This window comes from Rutilus rutilus (genome assembly GCF_951802725.1).
Source record: "Rutilus rutilus genome assembly, chromosome: 10".
In the NCBI taxonomy this organism is placed as follows: Eukaryota; Metazoa; Chordata; class Actinopteri; order Cypriniformes; family Leuciscidae; genus Rutilus; species Rutilus rutilus.
Genome location: NC_140215.1, coordinates 15,331,387 through 15,350,178, shown reverse-complemented (window position 1 = coordinate 15,350,178; position 18,792 = coordinate 15,331,387). Strand labels below are relative to the sequence as shown.

General features: G+C 36.2%; 2 protein-coding genes across 2 annotated transcripts; one reads left to right on the top strand and one right to left on the bottom strand.

The window, feature by feature from the left end:
- Positions 1-340: 340 nt before the first annotated feature.
- piga (phosphatidylinositol glycan anchor biosynthesis, class A) lies at positions 341-5,195 on the bottom strand. Its single transcript, XM_084421628.1, has 7 exons — positions 4,966-5,195; positions 4,369-4,673; positions 3,065-3,497; positions 2,522-2,654; positions 2,297-2,429; positions 1,809-2,015; positions 341-1,311 (listed from the first exon to the last, which is right to left on the bottom strand). The coding sequence occupies exons 2-7, from the start codon at positions 4,648-4,650 to the stop codon at positions 1,054-1,056; spliced, it is 1,446 nt and encodes a 481-aa protein (XP_084277754.1). The 5' UTR covers positions 4,651-4,673; positions 4,966-5,195; the 3' UTR covers positions 341-1,053.
- Positions 5,196-5,572: 377 nt separating this feature from the next.
- LOC311298576 (E3 ubiquitin-protein ligase TRIM38-like) lies at positions 5,573-8,939 on the top strand. Its single transcript, XM_084421626.1, has 11 exons — positions 5,573-5,702; positions 6,000-6,118; positions 6,265-6,309; positions 6,399-6,512; positions 6,590-6,727; positions 6,988-7,077; positions 7,183-7,317; positions 7,652-7,706; positions 7,868-7,891; positions 8,053-8,079; positions 8,199-8,939. Exons 1-11 carry the CDS (start codon positions 5,684-5,686, stop codon positions 8,786-8,788), a joined length of 1,356 nt encoding a protein of 451 aa, XP_084277752.1. The 5' UTR covers positions 5,573-5,683; the 3' UTR covers positions 8,789-8,939.
- The last annotated feature ends 9,853 nt before the right edge of the window (positions 8,940-18,792 follow it).

Sequence of the window (18,792 nt, the reverse complement as noted above, 5' to 3'; positions counted from 1 at the left end):
TGCACCTGGCTTTATTATGTTCATATCTATCTACCGAAAATATATGCAAATCGTGCATATATAATGAGATAATGCCTAATTTGCATAATTCACCATACAAATTTCTAAAACTTGTAATACATTTTTTTTATATACTTGTGTAAGTAATCAACTGAGGAAGTTTCATGGTGATATCTATTATTTTAAAATTCTACCCTATTCACCTGTAGTGTTTCGCCTTAAGTAAATTCTTCCAATTATTTTATGTTATTGTGTGGACAAAATTCGAAAAGCACCAACAAATACTCCTCAAACACTCATGTCAAAGCTGAAACAGTAAAAAAAATAATGTATACAGTACTTATTGCATGTTAATAAAGTTTATTGTAGATTGTGTCAACAAAAAAAATTCAAGTTAACACCACTTTCAGGTAGTATAAACGTTTGTGCATTATAACCATGATCATCATACTCACAGAGAAGGTCAATATAAAATAGGTGTAACATCAAAGAAAGCAAGTATGAAAAGTGAAGTATAGTGCCTTAAAATGAGTGCGCTGCATGTGAAGTCAAAAGAAAATGGAGTGTTTGGGTTTAAAATAAACAAAACCAGCTTACAGAGAAAGAAGTACCGTCAGATTAAAGAAGCGATATGATTCATAGCTCCACTAAAGCTCAAAAGCTGTTTCTCATTAAACATTTTAGTTCAGTTCATATATACCAGTTTGAAATCACATCTCAAGCATACATATATGCTGTGAGATGAACAATGTAAAGGTGATACAGAAAAAGCTGCCCCTGTTTGTCATTTATTTATCTTGAATCCAGATGTTTAAAGGTGTTTGTGCAACAATTTCAGCAAGCTTTTATTATTATTATCTGATAAAGGCAGCTTTTCATTGTGCAAAAACAGGCGCTGGGCTCTGGGAGTGGATGAGGATAGCTCTCAAAAGCTTTCTCTACACCTGAGGTCACTGTTTTATACAGGAATGTAAACGGGTACAGTCAGTACATGTTTTGCTGTACCGTAGTACATTGGTACTACAATTCAGTTCATTACCTCCATCCTTCCTCTCAGGACACAGCCGGGTTTGGTGTTTTACTTGTTTTCTTACTAACGTGCTGCCCCCAGCGGCTGTGGGGGCCGGATGAGTCTACAGCAACATCGATCAGATGATCTGGGCGGAGCCACTGCAGGAAAAGCAGGAAGAGGAAGGTAATAACAGCAACAAAGGAGAAAATGGAGCCTGCCACGGCACCACAGTGAGAGCGCAGTCTATGCAGTCGCGCAGACAAAGGCAAAACGGGCTCCCTGCACACCCGATTGTACACCTGAAACAAACACAGAAAGAGTGGGCAAATTATACAATGACTACAATTTTTGAAAAAAAATTTGTTTTTTTTTTTTAGCAAGGAGGCATTATTCATCAAAACACTTTTTGATGAATAATGCCTCCTTGCTAAAAAAAAAAACAGACATTTATAATGTTACATAAGATTTTCATTTCAAATAAATGCTGTTGAAAATGAACAAAAAAAGCATCACGAATATTACAATGATTTCTGAGTGATCAGGATCATGTGACATTGAAGACTGGAGTCTGAAAAATCAGCATTACCACCATAGGACTAAATGACATTTTAAAATACAATCAAATAGAAAACAGCTAATTTAATTTTGATTCATATGTCACAATATTAGCTTTGGTGAGCATAAGATACTTTAAAAATATTTAAAAATCTTACCGACTCCAAACTTTTGAATGGTTGTGTACAACAATAATAAACAACAAATAATTATTGAATTCAAGCATGTTCTTAAAACTCACCTTTTCTGTGCGCTCGGCAACATTTCTCCAAGTGTACAGGGTTCGGACCTTGCGGTGGATGGTGGCAGGAGACGCCACATTTCCTGTGCGTATTCTTGCAATTACAGTTTCCAAGCCATCGCAAAGTGACTGAACTGATGGTTCACACAGAGTCACCAACTCATCAGGCAGGACTTCAGGTATACCTCCAACACGAGTGCTCACCACCTACACACACAATAAACCAGTTAATTATAGCATTAAAAAGTATATGCTAATATCCATCATATACGTGGGGCAGTTGTGGCCTAATGGTAAGAGAGTCAGACTGGACCGAGTATAGGTTACCATACTTGGCCTTCACGTCATGTCACTAACATATATCGTCCGTACTATGAACATACTGTACTCTCACGCAATATACTTTTGTTCAACTTTGAGTCAACACAACCCATTTTACTTGCATAATGCTACTTCACTCATTCATATTCATAGAAAACAACACATACGTGCAACCCACAGCTGGCTCCCTCCACTATGGCCATACAGAAGGCCTCAGTGAGAGAAGTGTTGAGAAAGACATGACCCTGAACAAGAACATCCCTCACATCCTTATGATCCAGAGCTCCCAGCAGACGAACCCTTAATATATACATGAAAAATAATGGTAAGTAAAGAAATTATACACATACTCACATCTAGAGATCATTGCTCAGGCCCACTGGCTTTCTTACCTGTCATGAAGCTGATATTTCTCTCGAACCTCTTCCAATACGATTCTTTTGGGTCCTTCTCCACCAATCAGAAAGCAGAGATCTGGATGCTTTCCACACAGTTCAGGAATGATTCCACTAAGTAAATCAATCCCTGCAAAACAACAGATTCTGTTACGAGCATATTAATTTCTGATTTGAAATTCATTCAGATATTTTAAGGGGACATAAAGTCCAAACTGTCCTGATATCACACTGAATAAAAAGTCTCTTTGGTATAATACAATTCTTGAAAATAACATCTTATTAAGCAGCTTTACATAAAAATTAAGTAGCTTTACATTTTATTTTTATATTATATTATGGATAAAAAAAATGTGAAATTACTATTATGGAAAAAAACAACATTATGAATAAATAACACATTTATTAATATATATATATATTTTAAATACTGATTGAATGATTTGATGAGTCATTAAATTAACATTGTTTTATGAAAATGCTATTAAAATGTTTTTACATTATTTTGCAATACCAATAAAAACACCATGTTCTCCTCACCTTTCCTGTAAACCAGTCGACTGATGACCACAATGGTGATCTTGCTGTTGTCACGACGACAGGGGTCAGGGGTGAAGTCAGTGGGGTCAACAGCATTAGGGATGACGGAGACGATCTCAGGGTCCAGGGTGGCTCGCAGTACAGTGTTCTCTTTACTAGTGTACGACACACACACGATGTGATTCGTGTCACACAGAGAGACAGTCAGCAGCTTATTGGTCAGTACAGAGCTCAGATCCGCGAATCCAAAGAGAGAGTGGTCTGTGAATACAGTGTTGAGCCCCATAGTCTTTGCGTGAAACAGAGCATCATGGGCCATCGCGGAGAAGGAGCTGTGGGCGTGCACGATTGTGATGCGCTCACGCACAAACACGCATCGGAGTAGCGGCAAACTGTGAAAGCAGGTGGTGGCTGTGGACTGATTATACATGACCTGAAACGAAGGGATGTGAGTGAGCAGTTTGATATGTACACTGCCGGTCAAAAGTTTGGAATTATTAATTATGTTTTTGAAACAAGTCTCATATGCTCACCAATGCTGCATTCATTTGATCAAATATACAGTGAAAACAGTAATATTGTGAAATTTATATAACTTTTCTGTTTTTATATATTTAGAAATTCATTCCTGTGATGGGATTTTCAGCATCCTTACGAGTCTTCAGTGTCACATGATCCTTCAAAAATCACTCTAATGTGCTAATTTGATGCTCAGTTATTATTAATTATTACTGGTGCTCAATTATTAATAATGGTTATTATTATCAATGTTGAAAGCAGTTTTTGCTGGCTAATATTTTTGGATTCTTATAATCCAATTATAATTATTCATGGATAATATCTTCAGGATTCTTTGATGAATAGAAGGTTCAAACAACATATATTTGAAATAATATTTTTTTTTTAACATTATAAATGCCTGCCACTTTTGATTAATTCAATCTTTCTTTTTGTTTGTACTTACACTAAACTTTTGAATGGTAGTTTATCACGTTTTTTACAAAAATATTAAGCACTAAGCAGCACAATTGTTTTAAGCCTTATTTATAATAATGAATGTTTCTTGAGCACCAAATCAGCATATAAGAATGATTTCTGAAGGATCAATCATAGGAATAAATTATTATAATTATTAATTATTTTAATATATATTCAAAGAGTTATTTATTTTACTGTATTTTTGGTCAAATAAACAGAGCCTTGGTGAGTATAAGAGACTTATGTTTATCACAAACATTTAAAAAAAATCTGAATTATGCCAGCTGTGACACTTTTAAACTAATGCAATATATTGTAAAACAAACCTGGAGTGGTAGGTAATACACCTTCAGTCCGTTGGTCAGGTAGCGAATCCCACGGCGGTCTCCATACGCATGCGTTGCTATCACAACCTTATGGCCCTTCTCTATGAGGCACTGTGAGAGCTGGTAGATGTGACTCTCCACACCACCCATGTTTGGGTAGAAGAAGTCTGACACCATACATATCCTGTGCTTCACAACCTGCTCATGATCAGAGGAGTTTGTGTCGATGGATAGAGGTGGTGTTTTAGGTGCATGAGTGTGACCTCTCCTCCTGTTGCCCATGGTGTTGTGAAATCCTCAGTGCTCTGCCATACAAAAGTAGACATGTACAACATGTAGTTCTGCACAACACAGTTACACAAGCTATATATTGCAGTATATTGTGGATGAACGCCACTACAACAACACTGCAAGACTTGCACCTACTTGATTTAATAGACCAATTTTTTTATAGAAAACGTAATAGTCCGACAGCCAAACAGATAGATGAATTAAAGAGTCTTGGGTTACACGAATTTAACACAATGTATGTACATTAATGTTACGTTACATTTACATAAATGTAAATTAACAAAAAAAAGATACTGAAACACTCACCCAGTCAATCACTGGCTGATAAAAAAATTAAACTGAATCTTGAACAAATGAACAAAGACTGATTTAAGATGTGTGCTCGATCTTGTTACATCTTTATCACGTTTTAAATCCATCGTTAATTCATAAAAAATTTAAAGGTTTCAATTGTGTTTCCATGGAATAAAATGCAAGTAAAACAGTAGACCATCACGTCTATTTCCGTGTTGTTTGGATTATTTTCTTCGTGGTGTAAAATGAAATGATGCGACAGAAGGTGCTGCCCTCTAGAGGACACAGGACAAAACAATAATATTTTTTTCCCATTCTTTTCCTTACTTCTGTTAACTTTAAGGTCCAGTTATAATAGTTTATAATACTTTTGGCCAGCAGTGAGTGGCACGTGACATTCAATTAATGTAAGTGTGTTTGTATGGCAGATATGTTGTAATTTGTTACAACCCCCCCCCCCCCCCCCCCCCCACACACACACACACACACACTACTAAATGGTCCATTCCAAGCAGTCTAAAGCCATATCTTCTTGACAGAATGTCTCCTTTTTTGTTTGGAACTATGAGGTTGAACTGACCAAAGTCACTGACTGCACAAAAATAGTTTTGTTTCAACAGGGCGGGGTCTAGTATAAATATGCTGTACAACAACCCTTGTTCTTTCGACTGCAGTGACAGTCAAGGAAGTGTTCACAAGAGCTCTTATTGGATTACTCTTTACATGAGATATGGCATTCGCAGCAGCTGGTATGTTTTTATTTATTTATAATTTTTTATTTAAAACATTCATAATTATATAGTGCTAGAGAAATAAAAATCTCCACAATTTTCTCAGACATTCTTTTGTATGGCAGGAATTTGGAATAGTGCAACAAATATTCAAAAGTATTCATATTTATGTGTGGCATCTTTGTTAACATCACTCATACAGCATGTTTCATACAGAGTTGTTTGTAATTAGCTTTACCACAATGTGTCAACAGCGTTACTGTTTCATTTCCTGTTGCAGTTACTAAATTCATTGGCTGTCTATATATGTTGCAGAAGAAAAAAGCGCTGGAGTTACCTTTAGTGACGTTAGTCTCATGAAGCCAAACGTAAAGAAGAATAAAAGAGCTTCTGCATCATTCCCATTTATCAAGCCAAATCTGAGTGCTACTGAGGTATAATGTCACAAACATCTTCTACAGACAGTTTCTTTTTCTTTTTTTTTAAACACCAAAATAGCTTGCAGTTAGTTTCAACTTGATTTGTTGAAGGTGCATGGTGAATTAATATTTTGGGCATGTGTCCCTGTTTTTTCTGATAGAATGTTGTTAAAATGTTAAAACAATTTGGGAAGGACTGTTACCAGGTAAATATATGCATGTAATATAAAGTATTATTAATTTTCTTTAGTTTAAGCCACTAGTATTCGCTTAATATGTAAAAATCTCTCTGTAGCGGTTCAACGTCAAAATACCAGCCACCGAAAGCATTCAGCAAAAAGACAACTCTCTTGATGAGTCAAAGGACATTATCAGAGACCTGGCTTCTGAACTGGACAGAGTGGTACAGGTAAACATTTGACATTATTATATGAATTTTCATATGAGTTTAACAGAAGTTTCAAATTACCTGCATTATGCCCACAGTCAAAGATGTTCAACTTGATGACTCGAAAGTTTAAAAAGAAAGGAACTAAAGAAGAGCTGGATGAACAGCAATATTATATTTTGCAATGGGCTGAAGATCTCGAGAACACACAGACAAAACAACTGGACGAGGAAGAGGTTTGGATTCACTTTTTTTATGAGTGATTAGTTTCATGTCCTAACCAGGCATAATGCCATAAACTGGAATGCAATAAGCAATAAAAATAAATCTCTTCCTGTTTTGAGATTTTGTGTTCTAACCATCCTGGAGTAAAGTGACGACAAGATAACACAGTGGAACAGGGAAAATTATGAATTAACCCTAACTAACACCAGACCCTATTTTAGTTGTCAGTGGTATTTGTTTACTCTTTCGTTTCTTCTTTTGTTTGCTGTAGATACAACAGACCTGTTCAGAGCAGAGCAAATTTAACAAAGCAAAAAAAATCTTGTCTGACTGGTCTTGGAAACTGAAAGACATGGAACAGGTTTGTATCTGCATGGTTACCGAGATCAGAGGGATAAGACGTTTCTGTAACGCACAAGATTAAATCAGATATCTCAAATATCTTTCTGTCTCTTTCTGACTGTAGAACTCAATATGTCCAAAGAGGGAATGTGAAGAAACACTGAGGGATCTCCGCAAAGAATGGAAACAGGGAGAGTCCAGCATACTCCCAGTAATGGACTGGATCATATGGACTGTACTACAGTCAGAAAGCTCTGAGGTAAAATTGATCATAATGAAAATGAAAATTGGTCATGTAAAGAAATCAAATACTGCTATAAAACTGAGACAGTAGTCCATGGCTTTTCAATATTTTGTTTGTAACTGAACATATCTAAATGCATGAGATTTCAACTGATGTTCTAAACTTTCAATAAATGTCATACATTTTATGACTCATGTTTATACTTAGAGAAACATGTTTTATATTTATTTCATTTGGCATTTTTAATCATATTTAAAAAAAAAAACTATTATTTGTCACTTCAATCACATTTTAATCAAAATGAATGTAAAATATTAAAGAATACTTGTGGTTTTATTGTTTTGTATAGAAGGATTCAATCCCCAGACATTGGGTGAAGAGTAAACAGAGATCCAAAAACGCAGGTGAAGATTACTTTGGTCTTTCACACAGAGATTTTACATATAGTAATTTTTATGCTGTTTTCATGCTGGTAAAATTTTGTATAAATTTTGATAAATTGCATTCAAATATATGTGTAAAAGGTTATGTCAATGTGTTTCCTCGTTGTCTTTATTCCTCATAGTTGGATTACGCATTCCTAACCCAGGTATTTTCATTAGACTCATTGACTTTCATAAAATCATGGCTTCACTTTTAATTGCATTTTCATTTTTTGGAAAAATAGAAAGAAATAAAAAACATTTGTGTTGATGCTCAATTTAGCATCAATTTGTCAGGTTTAATCCAATGTTACTTTCATTTTTGCAGTTTGGAACTGGATTACAAAATCAACAGGTAAAGATCAACTGATATATATAGCTTTATAATCAAGAGATATACATGTAAATGTACTATACATTACTATATAGAGTTTAATTTTAATAATTCAATATATTCTCATTTTGTTCTTGAAGCTGTTGTAATTCTGGATCCAAACACAGCCAACTCAGAACTACTAGTCTCTGAAGATGGAAAATCTTTGAGGGCAAAAGAATATGGTCATAATAACTGGAATGAATTCCAATGGAAGCATTCTAAATTCGATGGCTGGACTTGTGTCCAAGCTAAAGAGGGTTATAATACAGGTAGCCATTACTGGGAGGTAGATGTGAAGAAGAAACATGAGTGGCGGGTTGGAGTCGTGAAGGAATCAGCTCCTCGTAATTGCTATGTCACCATGAACACAAAAACAGGGTACTGGAATCTGCGTCTGCAGCTGGGAACTTTGATGGCTTTGACTGAACCAGTCACTAAACTCAACCTGCCAACACTCTCTAAGATAGGAGTTTATCTGGACATAGAGGAGGGCCACGTCTCCTTCTATGATGCTGAGAAAAGAAGACATATTTACACATTTAACACAGACTTTAGTGAGACAGGAAACATTTACCCAATGTTTGGCACCATTGAGACAGGCAGAGCATTGGTGATCAGTGGCGTGCACAGACCTCCTCCAGGGCAGGGGCGGAAGGACCAAAAAGGGCACTTTTTTAAAAAACGTTAAAAACTGTATTTAAAGCAGTACCCGATGGAGAACAGCAGTAGGTCAGAGAGCCTCTCTTCATTACCAATGAAAAGATGTTGATACAATTAGAATGCATAACACATCAAACAAAAATAGGGAAATTCTGATAATATTACTAAATATGATTTACTTTACCAAACAAAACAGAGAATCAAGTAGGTAATTATGAGGAATTCATGTTTAGTTATGTTGATGTTATAAATTTTATGTAGGCTATGTATTCATTAAAGTGTTAGCTATCATGAAATCAGTAACACTTTACAATAAGGTTTCATTAGTTAAATTTGTTAACATGAACTAATAATGAACTGCACTTCTACACCATTTATTAATCTTAGTTAATATTAATTTCAGCATTTACTAAAACATTATTAAAATCAAAAGTTGTATTTGTTAACATTAGTCAATGCACTGACTGTGACATAACATGAACAAACAATTAAAAGTTGTATTATTATTAACTAAGATTAACAAATAGGCCTACAGTAGCCTAACAAATGTTTTGCTCATGATTAGTTAATGTTAGTTAATATAAAAAATAAACAAATGAACCTTATTGTAAAGTGTACTTTGAAATCAAAGATATAAATTCCTTACAATTTAGAGCTGGACATGGACTTAAAATTTCCTTTCACTAGATGTAACGTTATTTCCCCAAGCTAATAAACACTTGCTATAGCCTTGGACAAAAACGAATGACATTGTCAGACTCAGAATGCGGCTGCAATTAAGTTATACTTTTATGATTGTTAAGCATAACTCACATGCTGCCGCAACTTTTACAGTAGCATGGTAGGATAAATGTTTCCTACTTTTCCGTATTAGCTTAATGTTACCTGCTGCCCGTGCAGTTTGAAGACTCGCGGCGAACTGCTACTGTAGCGCTGCAAAGGAAACTCTGCCTACCACTTCACCTCCGCCAAATGCTTCCGCCAAAAAAAAATATAGGCTACCTGAAATTGAATTATAAACATTGATGAGCTTTCATGAACATTTGTAAGTGTTTATATACCTAGATGTGTGTGTATTGTTAGTGTTTGTATATAGTTACATATTAATTTACATTATTGTTTTATTATCTCTATATCTGTATTAATATTTTTTTGTTTATTTGTATGTTTTTATTATAGCTAGGTGTATGTGTGTGTGTAGTGTTTTTATATAATTACATATTTATAACCTGTATATATTTATCTGTATAGGCTACAGTATGTATATATTATCACGGTCTGTTTATTAAATTTTACATAACAATAGATTTGTCCCATGTATTTTAAACCACTGAATCATTGTAACTTTTTTTAGTTTTAATGAATTGTAAACTTTACCTGTTTCATCCACATTCCAAATGTCCTTTGCTTCAAAAAGGTAGCGGGCAAGAACGGTCTGTAAATTCTTAAAAAAAGAGGACACATTTGTTCGGTTAAAGCTAGTGGAACGGGACATGCTGGTGGCTTGGGGTCTACGGATAGATAAGGTGTTGTTCCTTTCAAGGAAGGAGGTGAGCCAGTCTTTTCCCGCCATCTTGGTGGCATCCCATCCACTCGGATATTTGCACCCATATCTGCTGGCCAACTCGTATGCAAATCTGCGCACCTAAAACAGTTTAAAGAATTTTTTTAGAGGGACATTGTTTATGACATGATTAAGATAAAATAAGATTTTACTGATCCTGCACTAGGGATTTTTACATGTTACAGCAGCTTTACAGACAGTGGAAAAATTAAATGTAATGTCAATAAAAATATATTTTTTTATAAAAATTAAAAACTATTTAAAGAATATACAAATCTCACATTTTGATAAGCATTTAAACTAGTTCTAGTAAAAGCAGTGTAAGTGAGCTAGATTTTGAGTGTTTTTACTGTACTAAACTGACCTTAGGAGACAGGCCAAAATAAATATTAGCTGTCCTCTTAATGTAAGCCTCCAGATAAGCATTTAAACTGGTTTTAGTAAAAGCAGTGTAAGTGAACTGCATTTTGAGTGTTTTTACTGTTCTAAACTGACCTCCTTAGGAGACAGGCCAAAATAAATATCAGCTGCCCTCTTTATGTAAACCTCCAGCTTCTTCTCTTGGTCCACAGAGAAGACTTTGGTGTGTGACCTGTACCCTGGTGGTCTAGTCTTCACCCTACTGTTCTCTGCCCTTCTCCTGCAGTATCGGAGCAAAGTGTCATGGCATATTCCATGCGACTTTGCAGCTGCCCTGATACTCATTTTTCTGACAGATATGTCTAGAAACGCCCTCTCATAAACATCTGGCTGAATCAGACCTCTGTCTGTCTTTCTGACTCTCACTCTTGGCATATTCTGTTGGTATAATATGACATAAACATATTTTAATAAACTCTGCAACACGGAGAAAATCACCTCATTAGCAGCGGGACGAAAGTAACAAGTGTTACTTTCGTCCCGACTGGAACTCCTGACATTTAAACCCGAATTACTTGTATACTGAAAAACTCTGACAAGGCAAACTTTATCATGTGTTACAGCACTAAATAACCCGTGGATTGATCATTAATGCGACACATGAAACGAGAAACACAACTTGTAAATAGAAAAAAAGTACCGCTTCAGTAATTTACTTACCGTACTCGTAAACAGCTTTCCGGACTTATCCGCGGGAAACAATGCTGAAATCACGTGATATTTAGCGGCTCCGTCACTGGCTGCGTGCTGCTCTGAGAAAATCGCTTTGTTACTTTCGTCCCGTGTTACTTTCGCCCCGGTTCTCCCCTATATATTTAATTTTTTTGTATTAGGCTACTATTGTTAGTGGCAATGGTGTATAAGTGTATTGTTATTTATTATAATATTTATTTTAATAATAATAATAATTTACATTTATCAGAGAGGGGCACAATACATTTTGAGACAAAAGGGGCCCATTGAGCTTGAATTTTTTCATGATTATAACTATCTATAAAGCTTATAAAAAAATGTCCACCAACGAAAAAAATCCAATCGAAAGCAAATACGTAGGCCTACGGTAGGCTACCATCTGATTATGTAGGCCTAATCCTGTCCGTATAGGCGCATCTAGGCTAGCGGAGATGTATGGATATATGTTTGCAGGCAGCCTACACTGATTTAGAAAAGACTAGTTCATTAATAAACAATTAAAATGCTTCGTTATTTATTTATTTTTTCAGACACATTTATTATCATTAGCCTACTTTTGCCGGTGATTTGTGGCAAGTTTTATGCGCTTGAGCGCGGAATATATGCACCCAGGATTGAATATAAACGTGCGATTAGTCCTCATTGCTTAAATGAATGACTATAGTCATTCATTTAAGCAATGAGGACTAATAAATAAAAAAAAACCAGCTAGATCCACCCAATACCAGCTTATGCTGGTTAGAATACCAGCTTATGCTGGTTAGACCACCCAATACCAGTTTATGCTGGTTAGACCACCCAATACCAGCTTATGCTGGTTAAACCACCTAATACCAGCTTATGCTGGTAGCGTTTTTGGGGGATTTTCTTTTGCTGAGAATTGTAACCAGCTAGGGTTTGAAGCTGTTTTATGTTGCTGGTCACTCATTTAAAGGTATAGTGGATTCACCTATACTATTGGTCCTCCTAATTGTCAATCATTCTGGTAAATCAATCAAACTTATTCAAAAAGTGGAGAGGGCGGGTCTTATCTAAAATTCGGAAAGATCCTCCACTATACCTTTAATTTAGTTGCTAGTTACAACACTATACCCTATAGGCTTATGATAAAACCAAACCTATGCTTAAGGAATGGAGCACACAGACACAAATATACACATTCAAGAGGAGAATTACATTTATTTATGTGAATTTCATTCTAACATCTTTATTAAATCAAACAACCTAATAAAAAGATGAAATAATAAATACAAAGATGTGTGGGTTTTTATTTGTATGAATTTGTATGAAATTATTAATTAGCCTATTTGTAAGCTTAAATCAATAAAACATTTCATTGTAACTACTTAAAACAGGGTTCATACACATTTTAACCAATACTTTTCCATGACTTTTCCACGACTTTTCGGCACATTTCCATGACTATGTATTCCTGAAAATGTCAGTCGACATTAGAGCTGACACAGAAGCGGCATCAAAACTGGCATTAGCCTACTATATTAACACTTCATTTACAATTGCATAAATAAAGCTATTCAATATTTAAATGAAATGATTTATAATTTTAACGTTTTAATTAAAAGACGTTTTACTTTAAATATGAAACTAAAACCACCAGTAGGCCTAAGTGGCGGCAAGTCACTGTCTTAATAAGCGAGTTGTTGGAGTAATTTCAACCGATTCGTTCAAACGGCTGATTCATTCAAAAAACAAGTGATTGTTCATTGAATCGTTAAAATGATTCGTTCAAAACGCGGATTTCATTAAATAATAAAAAAAATCATCGATGTCTGTTGGACTACGGCTTCATTATGAAATTCTCGTCGCTGATATAAAGTGAAAATTGACAATATTGTGTCCAAAAAGTAACTCACAATGTTAACTTTACTGTTAATTTACCTGTTGCATAAAATAAATAGCACATATGCAAATATGCAAAGGAAAACGGCACTCTTGCTCATGTGATATTCTAATATGACAACATAATATGATATAAATATAAGACAAAAACTCATTTAGGGACATCTATAACTGCACTGACACATCACGCAGTGAAAGCAAGCATGAGAGACAAACGCGATATGTCAGCTCGCAGTGCCTCGTACATAGTTAAAACAATGATTAGGCTACAATATCATCATAGTTCATAGACAATATCGCACACTCCTATGCACATAAAGAATGAACTTATTGAACTGACATTTACTCGTTTTCTTCTCTCCTCTCGCGTGCAGGAGATATACTGCGTATCGTTTCACATGCGGCCAGAGCTGCAATCCTCTTTCCGCTACATTCTCAACTTGCAAAACTTTAGCATGCTCGTGCCACTTTCCTGGCATTTCAATTAAATTTCTGTCAGCACCGACTTCGCCTCAGGCAACATCGCAACAAGTGAGTGAATCGGATTCGGAAGTGAACGGTTATGCCGCCCGAATATAAGGACGTTAAGACAACGCGAAATATTTTTTTATTAAACAGTTTTTGTATTAATCACATATTATGCTGTGTTAAAAAAAAATTCCATGACTTTTCCAAAACTTTCTGGGTCTTTTTGTTTTTTCAAAACCTTTCCAGGCCTGGAATTTGCATTTTTCAAATTCCATAACTTTTCCAGTTTTTTTCAAAACGTACGAACCCTGTTAAAAGAAAAATAAATGTAGTTTATGAAGTGAAGCAAGCAATCTACTTATTTGGCTTTTTTGACTTTTTTGTTGATGTCTTGAATTTTTTCTGTCACGTAGCGCCCAAGCTTCACTGTTCTGGCCTTCAGCTCTGCTTCCTCCAAATTTTTGCCCTCCAGCCACTTTTGAAAGCAACCTAGGAAAAAAATACATATACAAGAGAAGCTGGTCATTAGCTGGTCCAAGCTGGTGGGGACCTGGATGAGCTGGTGGACCAGCTTGGACCAGCTGGTGGGGACCATATGAGCTGGTGGACCAGTTTGGCTAAGCTGGTGGGGACCTGGATGAGCTGGTGGACCAGCTTGGACCAGCTGGTGGGGACCATATGAGCTGGTGGACACCATATGAGCTGGTGGACCAGTTTGGCTAAGCTGGTGGGGACCTGGATGAGCTGGTGGACCAGCTTGTACCAGCTGGTGGGGACCATATGAGCTGGTGGACCAGTTTGGCTAACCTGGTGGGGACCTGGATGAGCTGGTGGAACCATTTCTGATAGCACACGTACATCTCTGTGATGTCTATTTGATGTGCGTGTTACATCTGGGACTATTTTTTAGTTAGTGTTTGCTCATCTGCAATACGTCTATGAATTGTGAGTATTTGCTGTGTGTTGTCAAACTGATGAAGAAGTTTTCTTAATTTGCTGGTGTTTTTCTAATTTGCATGTGTTTTCTTCAGTTGCAGCGCGTTGAGCTCTCGCCACCGTACATTTAATGTAAAATATGCTTTGAGTAATTTGTGAAATTGCTACATTAAAGACAATTAAACAGTTGAATGATGAAAAATGATCATACTTCATACACAAGTAAAATGAAAATAAATACAGATCAAATGCCTAGTGAATATGCAATTTTTAATACTAAGTTAAATATGTAAACAGATATTAAAAAAATTAAACATAAAATGAATCAAATGTAAAAAATAATTACAATTCATAGGTAAGAATACAAAGCAAAGCAATACAGCGTAAATATGCCATTTTAAATATTAAGTTAAATAGGCAAACAGATATTCAAAAAATATAATTCATACATAGTTAAGACAAAAAATACAGAGTATATATGCACCTTTAAATGCTAAATACCATAGGTAAAATGCAATAAAATACTGTAGTTGAAATAAAATGCTAACATACTGTAATTATTTAAAATAATTGTTTTTGCACCTAGCTACTGTTTAGTAAAGTTTTACTGTTTAAAAAATATCATAACACATGTGACACATTATCATATGTGTAAGCTAACTTTTTACAGTAATTTTGTGGTGCTGTTATAGAGCGTCTTATTTATATTTTCAATTAGATTAAATGTCCCTTTCAATAGTGTTAGGAAACATGCAGATGTATTTTTCGTTGGTGAAGTTAATGTGCAAGCATTTGTTCACTATTTCGGTTGGTGAAACTGCCCGTAACTGACCAAAATTAGAAGAGCATACTAAAATGTGAGGAAGAAAAACCCTTGATCTTCCATTCTAAGGGGCACATCAACAGGACATATTTCTTTTATCAGCACAATGCATCTCTCTGACTCTTCAATTCTCAAAGTTAAGATCTTGCTGACAATGCCAAATGTTCCATCCTTCAAGACCACTACATTGTCATTTGACCTGACTGGTTTTAGGTAATCTGTGGAGTGAATGACCTCAGTGTTCACTATTAGTCGGCAGTAAACGTTACACTCTATACCGATAGGCATGTTTTGAACAATTTGCCTCACAGCAACTTCCTCCTCAAAACTGAGTGTCAAAACTGCAGCAGAGCCAAGTAAACAGACATCACCAACTGAGTCAGAATGCTTAAGTCTGTTTGTTTCAGTCACATCTTTACAAAACTCGAGTACGCTCTCGCTGATTGTGTCTGTGCTAGCTAAAATGGGAAGAGTTTTACTCATTATAAACTTGTTAACAATTTGAAGTGGTGCTCCCCTGGCATTTTTAACAAGTCTTACAAGCTTTCCATTGCCATTTTCAAAATTAAAGGCTGAATGCGCCCAAAGAGGTCCCCAATTTTTCACACTCGCTGACAAATGATGTAGTAAGTGGACATTAAATGTCATAGACTTTTCTCCATACAGCATCTGAAAGCGAAATGCAAACTCAAGGAGTAGTAGGTCTGCTGCATTTACATCATCTTTTGAAATGCTGTCACTCAGAAGCAGGTATACAGCTTGCACTAATAGCGCAAAATGGCAAAGATATTTTGATGGGAGAATATCTTTCAAGCAAGGCAATGCATAAAAAAGAAGCCAAGCTCTCCACTCAGCAGCCTTCCAGTACTTTCTTTCACTGAGATCCCTGGGGAGTCTGCGAATATACTGAGGGGGGTTTATTTTAGACAAGCGTCCATTTATAACACGTTGATTGTCCGGAGAGCCAATGTAGAACTCGCTACCATATTCCTCCAGCCACAACTTTGACAATTGTTTAGTCACACCAAGTAAAACACAATGCATATAATCTGGCACAAATCCATGAACCACATCAAAATATGGTAAATTGACCAATGGTGATAGGCCCTTAACCCCTCTGATAGGATGTCCACCTCTAACAGCCTCCTCCATGTCATGGATCATTTCTGATGCATTTCTGTCAGCATGTTGCTCTTCACTAACAGGGTACCTGCTGCTCCGCAGATATATTTGGATGGTAACAGAACCCACAACCATAGTAACCATTAAACTGAGTGAGGTTTTGCATCAAGGGTCTAGCAACAGAGTCCACACAACAGCATAACCCTACCAGTTTTATTTTTTATCCATGAATTTGTGATTTTGTTCCACCACATTACCCCATCTACAACCAATTTTTTTGCGTGCTCTACAAATTTGTCAAGAAATATATCCATCCTTGGTTCCCCTTTCCCATGCCACAAACCAGCAAGTATCATGTTTTTTCTACGTTCGGCAGGTGGAATTTCATTAATAGCCAGCTGTATTGGCCAGATTGATGTACCTGAGGCTTTGTACAAGGGACTAACGTCTGAATTGAACACATATGAAAGGTTATCCTTATTGTGCAGAATTCCACCTGGCCGTGAGAGCTCTTTGTACATATCGCCATCATAAATGTCCCTGAGTACGTTCTCTGATGTTGCTCTTGTAAATCTCAAATTGAGCGAATTTCTGAAGTTGTCATTTTCAAGGAATGACTTAACCTGTAAATCAACTGGTAAAGTTACAAAGTAACTCTGGCTTTTCAGATCTTGGGTACTGTTTGTCTTGTTACAGTGTGAACACACATAGTGTTTCCTCGGATTATTGTTTTTATGACTTGCAAGATATGACTGACAGAATGTACAAAGGAAATGAAGTTCTGTTCTCTGACTGAAGTGTGTGAACACCTTACTAAGCATGTGCTTACTGGCTGGCAGTACTGTTTTAGAGAAAACAAAATTAATCAGTTTCAAAAGGTCAAGCAGTGCAGCAAATGATAAATTGTGCCTTAGTGTGAATGTTATGAGCAGCAGGAGGAGTTCAGCCTTTGTAATTGAGAGAAATCTGCATACTGGGACATTTAGATTTTCATCAAATTTTGGACCAGTATCATGTGCAAATGACTGGCTTTCTTCTCCATCATGTTCCTCAACATCACTGCCATCATCACTTTCATCGGCTTCAGTGACTTCCCCATCACTTGCCGTTTCACTGTCACCACACAGTTTCCTTCCTCCAATTCCATTGCTTCTCCGTCGCTTGCTTCGTTTGTCTCACTTTCTTCCTCATTATGTACTTCAGTGCCATTTACACTATTTCTGTCCTCTAGTTCAGGGTGCTCATTAGATGGTCCAGGTGCGTCATTGTTGGAGCTATAAGTGTTTGATCTAAATTTTGTTGTCCTTGGCAACAGATAAGTAGTATCTGGCTCCAGGTACTGTTTATACCTCTTCATTTTAGTCCCTCTGTTGTTGTCTGGTTCTTAAACTCTGTTAAACAATGTAACGTTAAGGTTGCAACGAGACATACGCCTACCATATTTGTGCTGAACAAATTGTTATTTTTATTTATTTGATATCCTACAATATTAAACAGAATAGCTAGTAGACTTTTCACTCACCACCATGAGTCTCTGTAAATAGTGAGAATCATAGCCTTTGTGGACCTCTAGTATCTGTCAGAAATAGCTGCGCGCCATCTAACGGTCAACTAAATTTGTCAAAAAATATTAATTAATAAAAGTTAATTAAATACAAATAGAAAAATTTGGGAGGAATATAAGAGTAACAGATTGTTTTTGTCACTTACATTGGTGGAGCTTTAATTCACTTGAAAAAAAACCCCTGAATGTGTGTATCCATGCGCAACTACTGCGCGTATCCATGGGCAACTGCTGCGCGAGCCACAAAGTGGCGGGAACCACAAAGTGTCGCGCGCATATGCACGTCACGTATTTAACGGTAACTTTTCGGAACGGCTTCTATCAGACATGGAGAAGGCTTCAGATATCTGCGTTTTTAATACAAAATGTTCGCATATGTACATTATTTAGACGATGGAGTTAAAGACGTTGTTAATGTTAAAGACATTAAACACTTTGACCCAAAAAATACGACGGATTTCTCGTCTCACACTTACTGGATCCTGAAGAAAGGACGCTTCATAAAAGGACAGATTCTGTTGATGAAAGGTAGGCCTAAATCTTTCAATTTACAGTACTATGTCTATAAATATGCTTAATAAA